General features: G+C 45.1%; 1 protein-coding gene across 2 annotated transcripts in view; it reads right to left on the minus strand.

Moving 5' to 3' along the window:
• Positions 1–12,665, minus strand: part of SLC6A12 (solute carrier family 6 member 12) — an 87,942-nt gene extending 75,277 nt beyond the window's left edge. For both annotated transcript variants that reach the window (XR_014502545.1, XM_083401493.1), the window contains exons 1-4: positions 12,338–12,665; positions 4,594–4,805; positions 3,334–3,468; positions 811–951 (exon numbers count right to left, since the gene is read on the minus strand). Coding sequence is in view for 1 of the 2 variants with exons in the window: in XM_083401493.1 (XP_083257619.1) it covers positions 811–951; positions 3,334–3,468; positions 4,594–4,801 (484 nt within the window). In the remaining variant the exon portion in view is untranslated. The remainder of the gene's footprint in view (positions 1–810; positions 952–3,333; positions 3,469–4,593; positions 4,806–12,337) is intronic.
• Between the last annotated feature and the right edge of the window lie 8,379 nt (positions 12,666–21,044).

Below are 21,044 nucleotides of genomic sequence, written 5' to 3' on the forward strand. Positions count from 1 at the left end.
TCCTCTCTCTTTTTCCCCCCCACACCCCCAAAAGCAAAACAAAAACAAAAACCACTCTCTGGGAGTTGCACTCATGAGATTAAAACAGCCACAACCTTGTAAGGAACCTCTTCACACAAGGGTTTTTCTTTCCAAGACATCATGAGGTCTTTTTTAAAAAAATAAAAATAAAGGTACACTCCACATCTCTATCATCTTGATTGGGCTCAGAGAGAAAATAGGCAGTATCAAAACTTCTCAAAGACAAGACAAAGACGTACCACAAGCGCTAGGTTGCCTTGGTCCAGAGCCATCCCTAACCTTAGGCAGAGAATGATGGAGAAACCTCAGCCAACAGATTTGGGATAGCCTTTGAATTCTTCCAATAGTATCAACCACAACATCTGAGGTTCATTCACCTGCCCATCTAGGTCCTAACTCAGAACAGACCCATTGAAATTAATGGGCCTAAGTTAGCCATGTACATTAATTTCCATAAGTCTATTCTGAGTAGCATTGGAAACAACCCAGTTTATGTTATCATCTGCCAATAATGTCCTACATAGGACTAACCAGTCAGTCTACGCAAAAGAATAAATGGACACAAATGTCACATCAGAAATGACAATATTCAAATGCCAATATTTTTTGCTACTTTAAATTGTCAATTGCTTATTATATTTTCACCAGCAAGGGGGTGAGAAAAAGGACTTGCATTTTTAATTTCGTGTGCCAACGTATCTTGCGCCTGAACCTATGTAGCAAAGTAAGAACTACAATTCCATTTCTTCAGAAAGCCATGCAGGAGGTGGCATCTTGCCAGAGTCATACCTGTGTTCCAGGTATTACTGCAGCTGGCCCAGGGTAGAACAGCAGCGAAGGAGTTAAAAAGGTAGAACAGGGCCCAAGCCAATATGATGATGTAGTAGACATTCAGGAACGATTCGATGACTTGGGAAGCATAGCCAATTCCTGAGTGGGAGAGAGAGAGAGAGAGAAAGGTGATGGTTAAAAACAGACAGAAAAGGCCCAAAATTTCCTATCAAGCTGTGATTGAAAAAGACCTAGGTTTTCAGTTACTGTCAGAGCTGGCTCCAGGTCCCAGCTCACAGAGGACCAACGCTAGCCGGTAGTAATGTACAAAAGTCTTTATTGAAGTACAGTTTCCATTTTCAAGCCGCAGCGCCCCAGCTCTACGTCTAGGGTTAGATCGCCGAAGCTCCATCTGAATCTCCGCCCCCTGTACACCAGTTTAAGATTCTAGCCTTACTCCACCTCTTCCGTCTCTCCTTTCTCCTCTGGGTCCTGCTACCCCCCAGGGTCCCTTCCTTCCTGGATTCTTCTGACGCTGACGTTGACCCCCCTGACTCCTCCCGCTCTTTTCGGCGGGCTTTGGGACCTGGCTCCCTATCCGGGCTGCCAACTGCGCCGCCCTCCTGTACATTTGAACTTGGCGCGCGCGCCCAGCCTTCAACCTTCCTCTCGACCGTTTCCTCGCTCCCCGATGGAGGCGTGGCCAATCCTGACTCCTGTCCTCCCGCTGACAGTGCGCCGCCTGATCCCGATGCCTGGGACTCCTCCCCCCTACTGCACTCTGGTGTGGACGCTGGTCCTGATTTCCAACTGCTGCTCTCTGAGTCCCCTCTGGCCCCTTCTTCCTGGGGTGTCCCCCTAGGCACCCCCCTTGCCCTGACCATGGGAGCCCCTTTCTGTGAATCTTCCGATTCGCTGGAAAGACTCAGAGACCTCGGACCGCTGTCATCGCTAACATTTCCTTCGGACTCCTCCCCCTCGCTCTCTATTTCCTCCCTTTCCTGTGCCTCTGCTCCTGAACCCCTGACAGTTACTGATAGGACCAAACATAGTTCAGAGACTGGCCAGAAGCAGAGGTGGGGAAGCTGTGGATCTCCAGATGTCACTGCCATCATCCCAGGCCGTGCTCACAGGGGCTGATGGGAACTGAAGTCCAGCAACGTCCAGAAGGTCACTAGTTCCCCAACTCTGGTCTGAAGGCAGGTGAGATCCACATACCTGTGGAGAGCATAACCATTGCTTCACAGTGGGCACGTCAATGGATGCAAATTTCATATTTGTAGAGTCTTCTTCTTTGGCGATCACACGTAGCCGAGTAAGATTGTCTTTCATAAACATGGTTTTAACAGTGAGTCCGTAAGTGACTGTGGAGGCCAATTCTGGATCCACACATCCTTCCACAGTGGGGACATTAGTTCCCAGGTGGGAGTTGATCACGGTGTGGATTTGCCAAGTGTGACTTCCTCTTAGCACGTTTCTCCGTTGCGTCCTGAGTTTGAGTGTCTTCAAAGCCCATTACACCTTTGGTAAAGGCTGTTCTCCAACTGGAGCACTCGCAGACCAGTGTTTCCCAATTGTTGGTGTTTATACTACATTTTAAAAAATTTGCTTTGAGACAGTCTTTAAGCCTCTTTTGTTGACCCACCAGCATTACGCGTTCCATTTTTAAGTCTGGAATAGAGTAGTTGCTTTAGAAGACGATAATCAGGCAACCACACAACATGACCAGTCCAACGAAGTTGATATTGAAGAACCATTGCTTCAACACTGGTGATCGTTCCTTCTTCCAGTACGCCGGTATTAGTTCGCCTGTCTTCCCAAGTGATGTGTAAATTTTCAGAGACAGTACACACACACACACACACACACACACACACACCTCTATCCTCCATCCAGGCAAGCAAGAAACATTACTAGAATTCAGGGACACATTCCAGGCAGGCAAAACCTCTTGGGGGTGAAGCAATGGCCATGAGGGGTGTGGCCTGTGGAGAGTTCCTAGGGCCGGGCAGAGAGACCTGGAGGGCCACTTTTGGCCCTTTGAATGAGGTTCCCTGTTGTAGGATCAGTTTGTATCTCTGCAGCATAACCTGCCACTCCTAGCATAAACGCCTTGCATGAAATCACCTCGCCCTTCAACTCCTCACTGCTGCTGCAAACAGGGAGCTCACGTTTTTATCTTAAACGCAGAAAGACTTGCAGACTTGTGGTTCCTTGTTGCCGCCACCACTTCTTCCTCCTCTGAATATCTGCCCTTTCACACCTGCCTTGGCAGGGGCTCTGCAATTTTAAACTTGTTCTGCTTCTGGCTGCTCCTTTGCCACCACCTTTTGACTCTGTATTGAGAACCAGCTCTGCCTCCAATATCTACACTTCAGAATGACTCGCCCTTTTGACTTAGACTGCAGTTCTGAGCAGGTACAACGGCAGCTGGCTCTGAGCCATGCCCTGTAGCAGGGGATCTCAGAGGGAATTAGATCAAAAAGTACAGTGCGTGTTTGGCGGAAAGCTACCAGGACTTCCCTTGTACTACCAACTTGCCTTCAAAGATAGGGCAGATCCGTCTCCAGGCAGTGATCCCACCCTGACCGGTATACTGCCCAAGGGCTGTCTCCAGCAAGAATACTGGGATCCCACAAGCAAAGAGGAATATGAGGTATGGGATGAAGAAGGCACCTGTGGGGAAAGAGAGCGGAGAGAGAAGCTGAAGCAAATTCATTATTAACACCTTTGTTAAAAAGAGGGGGAAGTGATATTTTCACAGGGCTGGATTAATGATCTTGCAAAATAGCTGCCTCCACAAATGCACATTAAGAGTCGTTCCTTGGTTTTCAAACAGCTTAGTTCTCAAACGTTTTGGATCCCAAACCCCGCAAACCTGGAAGTGAGCGTTCCGGTTTGTGAACATTTTTGGGAACCCGAACATCCGACAGGGCTTCCTGCAGCCAATCAGAAGCCGCTCTTTGGTTTCTGAATATTTTGGAAGTCAAAAGGACCTCCGGAACGGATTCCGTTCAACTTCCAAGGTATGACTGTATTAGAGTTCCATCACCATTTTTTGTTTTTACAAAATGGAGGGCAGTGACAAAAGAAGGCAGAGAAGCAGTGAGGAAGAGGAATCCTTATGCTGACCACCTCTTCTCTGTTCTAAAACACCCCCAGCTACTTCCCCCCCTCTCAACAGGGGACAAGGGAGGCAAGCACCCACCCAAGCAAGGTGCTCACCTCTCCCACTGGCCCCTCCCCTTTGCTGGACTCCTGTCAATAACATATGCTACTATGTTTTTTCAGTGATCATGTGGGACACAACTCATCCACCTAGAGATATACTATGCCCCTTATGTGTGTCCTCCTCTCCAAAAAAAATTCTGGTGCCACCACTGGGGAGGGGGTGAACTGAGCTCACAGTTCTTTGACACACAAAAAATGATTGCACAGTTTCAGGGGGGAAACTATCTTGTGCAAGGCTGTGGAAATCTGTTATCTACCATGTGACAAATATCTAGCTCATAAGATAGTCCTCTTTGCAATAAATCTGCTGCACAAAATATGATTAGCAGCTGCTAAGGGGACCATCTTATCTAATGACATTTTTTTAATCTGATATATTTTTAATTAGTTTCTTCATTGCACGTCGTAAATTTTATAGTGAGTTTTATGTTTAGTCTGCATATTTCATATGGCTTGCTGTATTGGAAGCTTAAAATGCGCTGCTACGATTATTTTTTTATTGTTTCCTGATGACCAACGGCTACAATGAAATAAAGGGCACTAGAAAAACTGTGGATGCTGTGCACTTACCACCTCCATTCTTGTAGCAGAGATAAGGGAATCTCCATACATTGCCCAGACCAATGATCTCTCCAGCCACAGACAGGAGAAACTCCACTTTGTTGGTCCACTGTCCTCTGTCCTCAAGATCATCCTTCCTCTCTTCTGGCTTTTCTTCTACTGTTGGCACAACCATAATCCCACTGGATTCCGCATCCCAAGGTCCTTTGCTTTCCATGGCTCTGAAGGGCAAGGGATGGCAGAGGGGGAGGCAGATCACATGACATGGGGAATTCTCATAGGATTCCTATCAAGCTGTTTTGCTTTGCTTTGCTTTGTCCAAACAGTTTCTTATGTTCAAGGTGAGCATGAACCAAGGAGTGAGTCAGTGAAAATAAGGGGGCTGGGGGGGTGGAATTGGATCCAGTTTGCATCTAAGGGTGAATCTATTGAATCTGCACTTTCCAAAATAACATGAGAACTAAAACACAGCCATCCTTCAAAATTCACACTTCTCCAAATTTTGAGGTGCAATTTTCCAAACAATTGTGTTTTTTTTTAAAAAAATGCATATATTAGAGATGGTGTGCATAAAAATAAATATATTCATGAAAATAACATCCAAAAGTGCATTATTTTAGGGGAAGTTATCAGCAAAGAATGTGTACATTAGTCAAAACCACATGCAAAAATGTATTTATTCAGTGAAATTTGCATTAAAATGCTGGTGAATTTTCATGAGGATCTTTTTAAAAAACAACAACAACCTGAGGCCTGCTGGTATAGGGCAGTACACACATTTTATTTTATTTTATTTTATTCTTATTATTTTATGCAGTAATGTACAGAACTGAATTTAAGGTTGGAAAAATGAGAAATATAGACTACTGAAATTGCTACTTGAGGTGGACCTTTTTGGGGGAAATGATACAGGGTTGTATCTAATCTATTCATAGTGCACCCATTGAAATGAATAAACCTAAGTCATGTCCATTATTCCAATGGGTCTACTCCAGTTATGGCTTACATTGGATTCAATCCACAGCCCTCACTGATCTAAAACCACTTTTTCACATCTATGTGAATCAGCAATGGCAAGAAAGAAAGAAAGAAAGAAAGAAAGAAAGAAAGAAAGAAAGAAAGAAAAAATGAAACTAAAATTTAAAACTTTGAATGTAACTGTTTAACCAGAAGTAACGGATTCTATAATCCTTATCTAGCTGAACCATTCCTCAGAAGCTTTGCATCACTTCAGTCTAATTTGCAACAGCTTAGGCAAATATAGGCTTGCCCTGGTAGTAACCTTGAGAACTTTCATCTGTCAGTAAAAGCAATAACAGTGAAAAGCAAGCTAATTTATATCTGTGAAGCCATTTTTGTATATGATTAAAAACCTGAAGAAAATTCATCATTGCAAATAAAAAAAACCAGTGTGCATCCTACTGCCTGCACAATTATAACACCCCAATATTTAATTCAACCCAAAGACTAAACTCAAATAGTGTGGTTTATATGTGCTATTTGAACTCAGTACTTTTGAATTTCAGTGATTCAAATTCTGAACTTATATTTTTAAAAATCCCAAATACCTAACCATAAGATAAATTGCAGTGAGACAAGATTTAAAAACTTCAGTTTCTCTTGACGACCCCACCACCACCACAAGGCACACAATAACCCTTCCTACAAGGCACCATTTTTCATTCATTCCAGATATTTATATACCACTTTATAGGCAGAACTCACAAGACACTTTGTGTAAGTTCCTTACAATGAGCATCTTTTCTTTTTAAACTTTATATAAGGCAGCAGAAAGCCTGACTCCTAAAGTTGTTTCTGCTTCTCTCCTCAGGGCAAGATGCTCCCTCAGAAATCCCTGCGGCAGCAGTTGTAGGGAGGGGCCACCACAGGAAGCTGGATGGTGGCCACACACAAAACTATTTGTGTTTCTCCCCTTTTTCCCTCACTCCTGTTTCCTCTCCTCCATCCCAGGCCCTGCACCCTCCTCTCCAGTGTGGGGAACCAGTGTGGTGTAGTGGTTAAGAGCTGTAGATTTGTAATCTGGGGAACCGGGTTCGTGTCTCCGCTCCTCCACATGCAGCTGCTGGGTGACCTTGGGCTAGTCACACTTCTCTGAAGTCTCTCAGCCCCACTCACCTCACAGAGTGTTTGTTGTGGGGGAGGAAGGGAAAGGAGAATGTTAGCCGCTTTGAGACTCCTTCGGGTAGTGATAAAGCAGGATATCAAATCCAAACTCTTCTTCTCCTCCTTGTCCTATCCCATATTGCCTTCCCATGTCTGTGCCTCGCATGCGTCAGCAAACCTGATATGCTTGCTGTATAATGACCCTGACCCAATGAACCCTATTTTCACCTTGTCCTTTTTCACTGGTGGCCCGCCACCTGCTGCACTGAGGATCAGCTTCGCTATTTGCAAACACACACACACACACACACAAACACCGCCCTGCTTCTCCAAGATCCTCAGATTGCTAAGAGAGTCATCTGCTGTATCCAGATCTGTTGCAAACATGCCATCTGGTTGATCAGCTAAGGAAAATGCCTGTTCAGCGCAGATGCCTCCTCCATCTCATCAGAGCTCCGTGGCTTGTCAAGTGAACGAAGGCCAATGCTTTGTAATGGAACCTGTTCTGAACTGTCACAGTCTTCACCGCATTCCAATTTGCGTCTGCCAAATGCAAATCATCAAGCAGAGCAGTGCTTCGGACAACGCTTATTAGCAATGTCATTACGGGCAGACAGCAGAAGATCTAACTTCAATTTATTTGCTTATTAGGGATGAAAACAAAGCCTATCTCCATAGCCAACCTGTTTTTATAACTATTTACTTGCATTATGAGAACACTTGATCAGACACTTGTTCTGATGAAGCACAAACCTTGACGGGCGTACAGCGATGTGGAGCAGAATCTTTCCTGCAGAATTCTTTTTTGTCCATTTCATAAGTTTGTTAGTAGAAATGAATGGATGCCAAGTGCAAATATAATATTAAGCCAACTTGGCAGTTTCAAAAGTTTTTGACTTTGTTTACTGCATATAAATGCAAGTAAAGTAAACGTGCTAAATTGGATCCCTCTCTAGGGCAGCAGGAACATTTTTGGTGCAAACTACCTTATGGAGATTTGCACAGGGTAGTTTACATCAGCAAAATCTACTGGAAAATTTCCCCATTCAGAATTTTTCAGAAAATCCATACCACTGCAGAAATCAGAATTTAAAGTTCCTGCAACTTTCCCCAAAAGTACATACTTTGTATGTACAAAATTCAAGGTTTAATCACTTCTGCCAGAGAAATCCTGGAGTACAGCAGCCAGTCAGGGTAACCAGCCCTGGGCTAGGTGAGGCTATTGGCCAGAATGTTTTATAAGTCAGCTTTCCAGATCTTATTTTTTTAAAGGCAAGAGGAGAAAGGGGAGTTCTGTAGATCGATTTATCATTGCAAAATTCACAGACCACTATGAAATTGCTAAGAAGACTATTTTAAGCGCATCGTATAATGTGGCATGACGCTTGCAAAGCACTCCCAAGTCATATGTCCAGTATGATTAAAGCCTGAATTGTGTCTCTCTGTTTGTAGGATTCATCAGCGCCATTCCTTACTGGTGCCTCTACAGGGATGGACCTGGGCTTGCTGAGCTCTGTAGACAAGAATCGGAATTGGAATGGACAAACTGATGGAAAACCCTGCACAATCTACAACATGGGGAACCTCAAGCCAACTGGAGGTCAAACGTGGCCCTCAAGGCTTCTCTAACTGGCCCTCAGGACTCTCTCCAGCCCATACCCACTCCCCAGATTACACCTTTCCCCACATCTGGTCTGTGCTTTGGTTCACCTTTTGCTGGTGCAGGAATAGGATCTTGCCTCTTGCATGCCTAGATGGAAAGGTAGGGATCTGTGCACCTGCAGGCCCATGTGTGCATGTGCAGTTTTTATATATATATAATATATATATATAATCATTAAATTTTCTAATTTACATTTCAAAATAACCATTTAAACAACCTTAAATCAATGACTTTCCTTCTTCTCTTTCCATGGTTCATTTTGCATATCATACATCCCTGCATATTTTACAGGAACCAAACCATTCAGTAATCTATTGTTACATCCATCAAAACTTATTTACACTGTTGAATTTATCTTAATGCTACCAGCGTTTTCAAATGAATACAATTTTCACCATATATTCAGTAAACATTTTCCAGACTTCTTTAAATGTACATTCCTCATGTTCTCTTCATGTTCCCTTACTTCATTCTTCATGTTCTCTTCATGTTCTCTTACTCTACATGTTAAATTTGCAAGCTTTGCATATTGCATCAGTTTAAGTTACCATTCTTCATTGGTTGGGACCTTGCTCATTTTCCATTCCCCCTTCATTTTATTTACTGCAAAAAGTTTGCAATTTCAGGAAAGTTGGCTGGTAACGCAGGACCTCCCATTCAACTATAATCATGCAACCTGAGTTTTCTGGTTTGTATGCATCCCACAAGGGAGGCGGTGGCACTGTGGTCTAAACCACAGAGCCTAGGGCTTGCCAATCAGAAGTCAGTGGTTCGAATCCCTTCGACGGGGTGAGCTTCTGTTGCTTGGTCCCTGCTCCTGCCAACCTAGCAGTTTGAAAGCATGTCAAAGTGCGTGTAGATAAATAGGTACCGATCCAGCGGAAAGGTAAACGGTGTTTCTGTGCGCTGCTCTGGTTCCCCAGAAGCGGCTTAGTCATGCTGGCCACGTGACCCGGAAGCTGGACGCTGGCTCCCTCGGCCAATAAAGCGAGATGAGTGCCGCAACCCCGGTGCGGCAGCAGCAGGAGGCCCCATTAGCTAAAGTGGTGCTTCAGGTTAAGAACGGACCTTCGGAACGAATTAAGTACTTAACCTGAGGTACCACTGTATTTGAGATTCCTGCGTTGCAGGGGGTTGGACTAGATCACACCTGGGGTCCTATCCACACTTACATGGGAGTAGGTCCCATCTAACTCAGTGAGGATTACTTCTAAACAGAGATATGGCTATAACACCAGGGTTCCCCACCACCAGCACTGCCACCAATTGCTCCATTAAAAGGGGTGGCTGGTTGGGATTCCTAAATGTTTGGTTTGGCACAGCCCTGTCTCAGACGATGGCATTGGTTGAGATGAGGGATCATCAACAGCCCTCTGGACTGTCCACAATTCCCTGTGGTGGGTGGGCTGTCCTGCTGCATACCTATGCAGGTGAGAGAGTCAAATTGCTAAGCAATCGAGACATTTGCAGTTCATCCCAAGTGACTTTTGGCCAGGTTAATCTCTGCCTACATCTCTATGGAAGCAACTCTCTTTGCCAGTGTTCAGAATAGGCCTGCCAAGCCTGGTTGAGGAACAGCCCCAGAGGTAAAGTCCAAGGTTTGACACCTTGTATCAGCAATTGCTAGCTGAAGGAGTGGCGCAACTGTGCTCACAGCAGCAATATTATGGTCAATAGATAAGGGACTTCCTTTAGGAACTCTTTTAAATTATCTGCTGCAGGCTCACATACAGACAAATTGATATATGCAGCAATAAACCCAGCATGGGATGATGCACCGCTTGCTCAAGACATTTGGGTGCCTGAGGCAAACCACAGAATGGCATCCTCCTCTCCACCAGGGAAAAAATGGGTGCATGCAAAGCTACATCAGGAAGAAGAGGGGGTGGGAAATAAAGATCTACATTGGCATCTGCTGCCCCGTGGATTCTGCCGCCCAAGGCAGTTGCCTCACCTTGCCTCATGGGCGGGCCAGCACTGGGCTGATGTGTGCTCATTTGAGGGCAAAAACATGGGCACAAACCTGTATGCTGATGTCATGCTTGCACACCGTGAGGCATGCACAAACATTGCACTGATGTCACATGGCCCTGGGTCCCCTCTATCATGGGGGCAAGAGGTGTGAATGGAGCAGTATCCCTGCCCTAAAACGTTGGCAAGTGCCAATGGTATTGCGTATGACCACTACAATAACATCATGAGACCAAATCATTGTTTAGTTGTTCAGTCGTGTCCGACTCTTCATGACCCCATGGACCAGAGCACGCCAGGCACTCCTGTCTTCCACTGCCTCCCGCAGTTTGGTCAGACTCATGTTTGTAGCTTCGAGAACACCAAATCATTATGGATACACAATAAGAAGAATATATCAAGGGGCCTAAATTTGTTTCACAGAGGTATTAGCCTGGCTCTCTCTCATACACAGACCAAACACCAAACCATGTTTTCCCCGAGGTGCTTGTTTTCAGGGAAGCAATGTGATTTCTCAACCTCAGTGAAATGTAAACAAATTCTTGGAGTCTGGTCTGCTGTTTTCCATACATGTACACACACACACCACTGGGCCTTCAGTCTGCAGTGTTTCACAATTCATTTCCAGCCTATGATTCATATTGCTTGACCCTGTCATGGCCTGTCCTTCCACACCCACATACAACTTCTTCATTGCCCTGTTCCTCTCCATTTCCATCGCTAGGTATAAGGGAGCCTGTCCATTTCAGTTTCTCTCCATTTTTCATTTTTCCAACCTTAAATACAGCTCTCCACATAAGTGTGTGATTTTTTTAAATGGCCCTTGTGAATATTCACCAGCATTTTATATGAGAATTTCGCCCAATATACACAATTTTGCAAAGCAATTTTCCTTAATATAACATATTTTTGCAGGTGTTTTCCACTGACATGTGCATTTTTACCCAAGTATATGCATTTTTTTTTTTTTTGGTACGCATTACTTGGTTGCAGAACTGTGCTGAAAATTCAGAGAAGTGTGGATTTCAGAAGATGGCTGGGTCTCAGTTTGCATATTGTTTCAGAAAGTGAAATTTTGGTGAGTTCATCTTCAGATGGGAACTGAATCAGATATCTCATCCATCCCTACTCCCAACACCATTTTCTTTAGGGCTCCCCAGTGGTAAAGGTAAAGGTACCCCTGCCCGTACGGGCCAGCCTTGACAGACTCTAGGGTTGTGTGCCCATCTCACTCAAGAGGCCGGGGGCCAGCGCTGTCCGAAGACACTTCCGGGTCACGTGGCCAGCGTGACATCGCTGCTCTGGCGAGCCAGAGCTGCACACGGAACGCCGTTTACCTTCCCGCTAGTAAGCGGTCCCTATTTATCTACTTGCACCCGAGAGTGCTTTCGAACTGCTAGGTTGGCAGGCGCTGGGACCGAACAACGGGAGCGCACCCCGCCGCGGGGATTCGAACTGCCGACCTTTCGATCAGCAAGCCCTAGGCGCTGAGGCTTTAACCCACAGCGCCACCCGCCACCCCAGTGGACAGGAGTGTAAAAAAGGGGGGGAAATCCTGCTTAGAGTTCCCTCAAGGCCAATTCATTTTATCAGCTTGCAATCCTAGGCACACGTGGAGCTGCACTTCCCAGAATCCCCTGGGAACAGGCATTGACTGTTAAATCACTCTGTAAATTGTAACTATGCGTGCTGGGGAATAGGGGTCTCCTAACAACACTCACCACCCTTTACAAACTAGACCTCCCAGGATTCTTTTCAGGGGAGTTGTGACTGTTTAAAGTGGCATGGTGCTGTTTTGAACGTATATTGCGGATGGGGCCAAAGCCCCACTGAACACAGAGGGGCTTAGGATTGCACTGTTAGTCTACTCTCCCTGGGCCAAAGCATTGCTGTCTCCGGTACAATTTCCCATGTTGCATTGTGCTGCCTCTCAAGGCTTCTCCAACTGAAGCAGGGCACCAAAATCAGTGACAGGCAAAAGGAAAAGCCACTCACCCGAGGTCCCACAAACGCCTCCGTCTTGTTCCTGTTAGGTCACCGCAAACCAGCTGGAGAATGCCACAACATCAACAAAATATTAAGGAAAAAGCAAATCCGGAGCCACTAAAGAGAGAGGGAGAGAGAGTTGGCTGAGCAAACAAACCCTTCTCTCTCCTCTTTCTCTCCTCCTCTTTTCCCTCCCCTTACATGAGATATTCCAAGCGAATTATCACCAGAGTTCTGTTGTGGGTGGAGGGTCAGGGTGTGTATATGCATTTCTGAAGAGGGGGGAGAAAGGGCCCTCTCTCTCTCTCTCAGATTGCTTTATAATACTTCTCTTTATGAAGCAGGGAGAGGAGAAGGCGGGAGGGAGGCCAGCAGGCAGGCCAAAAATGTGGAGACCGTGATCATTTCACAACACTGAGGGGGCGTTTTTCACACATGCGACCAGTGCCGTCATAAATGTGCTTGCTAGGAAGTTAACTCTGTGGGACTTGGGCCCAAGTAAAAAAGCATCGCAATTGGCTGTCAAAGAGGGAGGGAAGGAGGGAGGTAACAACTGGAACCATACATTTCTAGTATGTATAAAGCACATCGCTCTCCCCCTCAATAGACTTTTTTTTTAAGGGTGCTGGAAATTGTATCTCTGTGGGGTGTAATCTCCAGTCCCTGGGATTCTCTGGGGGGAGCCAGGTGCTGTGAATGTATTTCTTTAAGCAAGATTTCTGTACCACTTGATTGTAAAACACACAACTCTAAGTGTTTTGCAAAAATAAATGTATGGTGTGGGCATGACCTTGTGGGGGGTGTTCTTGTCACCATAATAATGCATCAGCAGTGGGTTCATGCTGCTTTGCTGTGCAATTCTTCCTGAATGCTACCACATTATTGCTGTTTGAACGGACAACGAAAGTGAGCCGCAAAGTGAGCCCGTCTTCTGCAACTATAGCATTGGATTTATCCATTTCGTTTCTATTTTCCACTCTCCTGCCTCAAAAATGCTCAGGATGGCAGTGTTTTACCCTCACAACAACCCTAGAAGGCAGCTTAAACTGAGAGGCAGAGGCTGAGAAGTGAATCACGCCTCGACCTAAGTTGAGTTGGGAAATAAATAAAATAAATGTTTGTTTGTTTGTTGAATAAACAGGATTTGAAAGTTATTAGCTTTGGTTAGTTTGCGGAAGAAACAGCCCATCAAGCCCATCCTGGCAACAATTTGGGAAACTTCATACAGGATACTTATTTATGAAAATTCGTAAATGGATACAGCGGTAGGGGATGCAATAAAAGAGGCTTGTATCTTCACATGTTCTGGCATTGCGAGGAGGTATATAAGCACTGGGAGTTAATTTTCAAGGAATGAAACTTACAAAGCAAGAGCTTGCTAAATGTATGGGAAGGGGAGAATGAAGGAATGTCACATAAATATCTAATTGGCTTTATGCAGCCAGAATGGAGATTGCTAAAAGCTGGGAAACGAATGTTGGACAAGTGGCTGCAGAGCCTAGGGCACACAGCCAGGGCCATAAAACTAGCATTTAATGTAAGGGCTGGCAAGGGGACAGACAATTGTAGTGGACCTCTGAGCTGCAAGTTTCTTAATTGTATGCCTTGCTTCCTCCAAGGAAATCAGGGCATTATTCATGGGTTCATCCTCCAAAACAATCCTGTTATAGTATCTTGGCCAAGAGTCATGGGTTGCCTAAGGTAACCCAGAGAATTGATGGTTGATCAGAGAGCTGAACCCATATTTTCCCTGTTCCAAATCCCACAGCCTAGCCACTATACCACATCCAAATCAGGGCCAGGTTCTTTAAAAAGCAATTACTCTCTAGTTCCCAGTGCATATTGCTAATCAGCAACCTTCCAGAATGGCACAGTTAAGTTAAGCAAACAGAAGCTATGCTCTTATTAAAACATCTGGCAATAAGGGCGCTCCCACGCCTTTCCGAATTGATAAACCCTTCATACAATATTCACATTATTTGCTATTGTACGTTTTGCACCACGCCCAGCTGCACCCACTTGACCCTTCTAACATTAGAGCACCTTCCCTGAACCACTGCCTTGAAATGCCCATAGATGTTATTAAAAGACATAAATAAGGAGGAGACTGGGTCAGTTTGCATGAGCAGAAAAGTGGGGTGAGGGAACACAACAGCTGAATGCTGGATGCCACCGCCTTTATTCCCAGTGGCCAGGCTGCTGAGAACTACATGGCAAACAGGCTCAGGGTCCGACTTGTTTTCAATTAGTTTACCTAACAAATACAATTTCTCCTTTGACTACTATACTATGATATCTTATATTCCACTCTTCCCTCAGCTGTATTTTCATATGATACATCAGAGAAGAAATGAGAACCAGTGTGGTGTAGTGGTTAAGAGCGGTAGACTCGTAATCTGGTGAACTGGGTTCGCTTCTCCGCTCCTCCACATGCAGCTGCTGGGTGACCTTGGGCTAGTCACGCTTCTCTGAAGTGTCTCAGCCCCACTCAGCTCACAGAGTGTTTGTTGTTGGGGAGGAAGGGAAAGGAGAATGTTAGCCGCTTTGAGACTCCTGAAGGGGAGTGATAAAGCGGGATATCAAATCCAAACTCTTCTTCTTCTTCTGGGCTTGAGGTTCTAAGGCAGCAGACCTTGAATACCAAATGGCAAACCACTTTTGAAACTAGGGGTACTTTCTCAATGAGCGGTAGACCCATGTGCCATATCCTAAACCCTTTTAAAACCACGCTAGGTACCTGATACTCTTTTTATATCTATATAAAAATTCCACCAAACCATTTTACCCCATACAATAAAACATTTTCATTGAAATGTGATTAGGCAGCCAGATGGTTTGCTTTTTAAAAAAAAGCAATGTTGAATAGGCATCATTCCTTATGGCAGGGGTCTAGAGTAAAATGCCAACGTTTTAAAGAAGCTAATTGTTTAAACAAGACTCTTTAAAGAGGCAATCTTCTTCTACTGAAGGAATAGCAGCAGAGAGTCAAAAAATGAAGATTTGCATGAATGAGGAGATCCTATGACAAGGATTAGAAAACCTTTGTATTTGTAGGGAATACTATACGAAGTTCATTTGGGAATTTGCTATCCTTGCCACATCGCTACACAATCTGTTTAAAAACTTTGTTGACAAAAAAAGGTCCAAAGTGCAATAATAGGGTTCAACGGACAGAAGTTTGTCGATCTGTATTCGAAAAGTTTAAAAGTCAGTTTGTGCTGCCACCTATATTGTTCTAGCCAAATTAGGAAATTTATAAAGTATCCTCTGAAGGGAGAAGCCCCAGTCACCTTTAGCTACAGAAGACAAAGCCCCGGCCCTGCCCCTTAGTTAAAACAATTTCACTAACTACTAATTTCTGGGCACAATTCAAAGTGCTGGTCATGACTTATAAAGCCCTATATAGTTGTATGAATCTGACGAGGCGGTAAGATCTTTGAGTGAGCATCTTCCCTCTGTTCCATCATCATCAGAAGAGAGAGCCTTTTCCATGGTTGCTCCCACATTATGGAATTCTCTCCCAATAATGGCTCACTTGGCTCCCTCTTTGTTATCCTTCCACCAACAGGCTAAGACCTTATTCCAAAAATTAAGGTATATACAATGCTGATCACTGGACCGCTGTCAGGGCAGGCTGTTTTTAATTGCTGGTTTTGAATGTGTTTGGGTGTATTTTTCTTAATTGTTTTAAACTAATTTGCTTTTATTACATTGCGTTTTATAATGTTGCTTTTAAATGTATGCCGCCATGTTGAAGGATCAGAGTTTTCCTTCTCCTAGGTGCGCTACCTTCCCAAGTTGACAGGCCCCATCTGCCCCTCACTTTCCTCTACAGCATGTGCAGAAACTGCTTTCTTGACTGAGGGACTCACTATTGATCTCATCCACTCAATCTCTCAGAGCCTGTCTTCAAATGCAAGGGAAGTTCCTAACTCACCAAGAGTTTGAGACCCATTGGCTACCTTCACCTGGTTTAGCCAGCCAGTTGAAGCCATTCCCATGATGTGACTGCTGTTGTGTGATGGCAGCTTCTAGGAGCCACAGGTGAGAGCTGAGTACAGGGTGGGGACCAAAAGTGGTCAAACTACCCCACAAGGAGCACACTGTGTCCCCCAACAGCCCATACACCCCAATTTTTGCTTTATTTAAAAACCGCTATCATATCAAAAGGGATGCGGGTGGCACTGTGGATTAAACCACAGAGGTTAGGGCTTGCCGATCAGAAGGTCGGTGGTTCGAATCCCAGCGACAGGGTGAGCTCCCGTTGCTTGGTCCCTGTTCCTGCCAACCTAGCAGTTCGAAAGCACGTCAAAGTGCAGGTAGATAAATAGATATCACTCCAGCAGGAAGGTAAACAGCGTTTCCGTGCACTGCTCTGGTTCGCCAGAAGCGGCTTAGTCATGCTGGCCACATGACCCAGAAGCTGTACGCCGGCTCCCTCGGCCAATAAAGCAAGATGAGAGCCACAACCCCAGAGTCGGCCACGACTGGACCTAATGGTCAGGGGTCCCTTTACCTTTTATAGTATCAAAAACTACATGCATTCCCAGCATTCTTTACTGTCCCTATGCAAAATATCTCCATTTAGCCTGCTAACTGCACACCAGACATGGCAGAAGACTAATCTGCTGGGGGCTGGTCCATGAGGGTGAATGGACCACTGCCCCACCAGCCTCAAATCTGCCCTCAGCCAGCTCCCACCTGCCTGCTTTTGTCTCTCCACCTACCAGTAGACTGGCTGTCTTCCTCCCTACCATTCCTGACTGAAACCACCACCCACTGCTGGATTAATCCCAATGTTTGAGTCGGGATTCAGTTATTCTTCCACAACCTGTGTTGTGCTGCAGTCTCCTTCCTGTCTTACCAAATACTAAACCTAACAATGGGAACAAGCTACATCTCAGCAGTTTTCTTCTTCCGACAAGCCCTCTTCTTCCTCTATTCATCTCTTGCCAGCTGGCAGAGCCTCCTCTGTCTCCTATTCTGCTTGGCCCTTTTCTTCCTGAAACAGGTGCAGAGATTTTAATAGAACTGCTTGGGCTGACTCACGGCCCTCCCACCTGGTCTGTTAACACTGCGGATGTCTTTCTGAAAGATCCATTGGGAGATGTTCCAGGGAACTCCCTTCCTGTCGCACAAGCCTTGTGCTGGAGACAGAGAAAGCAGAAGTCCACACAGAGGTCAGCTCCAGGCCACCTATTAATTGAGAATTAATCTTGGTTTGTTTGCAAAAGCTTATGGGGATGTTATATAATGCTGGCTGTTCAGTGATCATTCATTCTGATTTGTTTCTGGGGAAGTTATGTGACCATGCACCAAGCAATTGTTATCCACACAAGAGCTGTTCGACTGTGGAACTGTCTCCCTCAGGAGGTTGTGGACTCTCCTTCCTTTGAGGTTTTTAAGCAGAGGTTGGATGGCCATCTGTCATGGATGCTTTAGCTGAGATTCCTGCATTGCCTGTGGTTGGACTTCCACCTATGGTACTTCTGTGCTTGGTATACCCTTTTCCACTTCCTTGCTTCTTTGGCTTAGGTTTGCTCTTGTCAATCATCATGATCCTGGCCGGCAAGTTGTGGGTTTTGGAAAGATGCCGGACAAAAAAACCCAACCTCAATCTAGATGCAGTATTTGAGTTCTTATTTGTTCTCTGTGTGCTTGATTGCATTCTCTCCCAACATCCTCCAGATAATATACACATGGTTTGGATTTGATGTGCTGCCTCAGTTGCTAAGCACTTGGAATCCAGGTCTCTACCTCAGCACTTCCCAATCTGTGGCTCACCTGTGCAAGTGGGTTGCAGGCTCCATAAGTGAACCCAAAACAATGATCGGTTGCAATCCTTAACTGGTATGATGAATATCACTTACAACTTTTGTTTTGTTGGCATATTATAATGTTGTGTTGACATCTGCAGCTGAACTTTGGAAAGGCTCAAGTCTTACATTTTAACACTTGGGAACCACTCTCTGGCAGCTGACAGAAGATCCAGTGAGCATTTGCCATAAGGTGCTCATAGGAGTTAAGTAATTTTTTGCTTGGGTGCCTCAAGTCATGGTTATAAAATTGCCGAACTTGAAGTTAAAATGCATGAAGCAGGCAGCTGCTGAAGACCTAAGGTCCAAAACTCATGTGATAATAAATCAATGCGTCACCATACCAAGTAAATGTGGGCTTGTGGGTCATTAGCTAATCACAGTACCCTGATGTGCCTACCTGTATGATATGTGCATTTGTAAAGCACATTTGTTGCTTTTTAGACATTTCACACATTACTCTTTCAGTAAGAAATCTGTAAACAGCTAAAAATGTATTGTGTGAAGGCATCTGGATACATGTCCTGTTATAGAGATTCTAGATGTTCATCTGTGACACAGCCAATGCCTGCTTGGCTTTGGAAGGTTGAATGAACAAGAGCTGCAGTCCATTATATTTAAAGATCAGCAAAGCCAGTTATCTTTCTGTGGCCTGACTCTAGACCTGGGTCACACACACCCCACACATTTAAAACACTGACATGACACTTCAAACAGTCATGACATTCCCCCAAAGTATTCTGGGAGCTGTAGTTAAGGGTGTTAACAATTGTTGGGTCTCTATTCCCCTCCCACAGCTACAATTAACAGTAAATCCTTTTCACAGGAAACTCTCAGCACCCTTAACAGCTCCCAGAATTCCATGGGGTAAGCCATGACTGTTTAAAGTCATATCGTAACACTTTAAACTTGAATGGCGCCCTAAGCCTAGGCTTTCGTGGAGCTCTCTTTCCAATTTATTTTAGTTTATATGGAAACTACATTTTTTCCCCTCAAGAGTGGAGAAGAAATTTAGGTGGGGAAAGCTGCATCTCCATGAAGAGGAGACTGCCAAAGGATCCACTTGTCAAGATTATGCTATGTAAGCTGAAAGTCAGAGAAGGGATTTGTTACTCAAAGGCTGGGAAAACAAGCAAACAGATGCTGGCTGCTTTAAGCTTTCCATGCTGTCGCCTGAAATCTGGGGAAGAGATACCACCAGTGATTTTAGGGCTCAACTGCTCTGAGATTTTCCAAAGGCACAGCAGTGCACTTGATGGCCTTTGAAAGCCCCTGCAGTACAATATGTGCACAGAAATGGCACCACCAATGGTGCTGCTGGTTACCTCTCTATGCCTGACACAGCTTACACCACAGAAAGGACCAGGCAGGTGGCTGGCATCAGCTCTGCAATGTCCACGGTCAGTTTCCAAAGTGTGCACAGAGGCTTCTTAAATGAGGGACTTTTCATCTGCAGCTTCTGTAGCTCTGGTTTCACTAATAATAATAATAATAATAATAATAATAATAATAATAATAATCCCCCCAGCCACTCTGGGCAGCTTCCAACAAAACACTAAAATACAATAACCTATTAAACATTAAAAGCTTCCCTAAACAGGGCTGCCTTTAGATGTCTTCTAAAAGTTTGGTAGTTATTTTTCTCTTTGACATCTGGTGGGAGGGCGTTCCACAGGGTGGGTGCCACTACCGAGAAGGCCCTCTGCCTGGTTCCCTGTAACTTGGCTTCTCACAGTGAGGGAACCACCAGAAGGCCCTAGGCGCTGGACCTCAGTGTCCGGGCAGAACAATGGAGGTGGAGAAGCTCCTTCAGGTATACTGGGCTGAGGCCATTTAGGGGTTTAAAGGTCAGCACCAACACTTTGAATTGTGCTCGGAAATGTGCTGGGAGCCAGTGTAGGTCTTTCAAGACTGGTATTATATGGTCTCGGCGGCCGCTCCCAGTCTGCAGCATTCTGGATTAATTGTAGTTTCTGGGTCACCTTCAAAGGTAGCCCCACGTGGAGTGCATTGCAGTAGTCCAAGCGAGAGATAACCAGAGCATGCACCACTCTGGCGAGACAGTCTGCGGGCAGGTAGGGTCTCAGCCTGCGTACCAGATGGAGCTGATAAACAGCTGTCCTGGACAATAAACAGCTATCCAAGCCAGTTCTGTAACATGGAGCAGCCCATCCTTTTCTAAACTTTGAGCCAGTTGTAACATAACACTCCTATGCTCAAGTCATGAACCAGGCCAGCAGGTATTCCATTTGGACACCTAAAATCACCCTCCATATCCAACTGCAAAATGAAAATATTTCTTCTCTCCTTTTTTGGAGTTTTAGAATTCTGCCTGGCAATCGAACATTTAGGGTAAAGCCCTCTGAACAGCAGGAAGTCTGCAGTCCTTATAGATAATGCAGAAGGCTCCATCATTTATTTACTTGGAGTATTTCTGAATTGCCTTCCTGCCAAGGAACCCCTTGTGTGCTGCAGTGCATCTCAGGAGACATGGGAGAAGTCTCCCCAAAACAGAGGGGAGATGCAGCATTGAAAATCCTTGTGCTGAGGCAGCTCCTCCTGGCATCATACGCACTGTGGCAGCTCTTCTGTGTCGCCAAGATTGTCTTAGGCAGGGAACCAAAACAGCAGCACCGTCTGACAGATGAGAAGATTCCTGCTAGATCATTAATCACTCCCTCTAATAGCAAACTCGGATGATGAGTGCTGACAAAAAATAGAGCTAGAATGAGACCTCTGAGAAAGAGGGAGGCATTCACCTACACAGGGGAGCAACAACAACACTATTGGGGCCAAAAACCAAAGGAACCTCAACACACACACAGGGAGAACTGGGTGTTTGTTGGAGAAGTAAAATAGAAAATGGGAGGGAGCAGAGAATGTTCTGCTTGAGCTCCTCA

Source organism: Podarcis tiliguerta (assembly GCF_965153285.1).
Source record: "Podarcis tiliguerta genome assembly, chromosome: 10".
Lineage (NCBI taxonomy): Eukaryota > Metazoa > Chordata > Lepidosauria > Squamata > Lacertidae > Podarcis > Podarcis tiliguerta.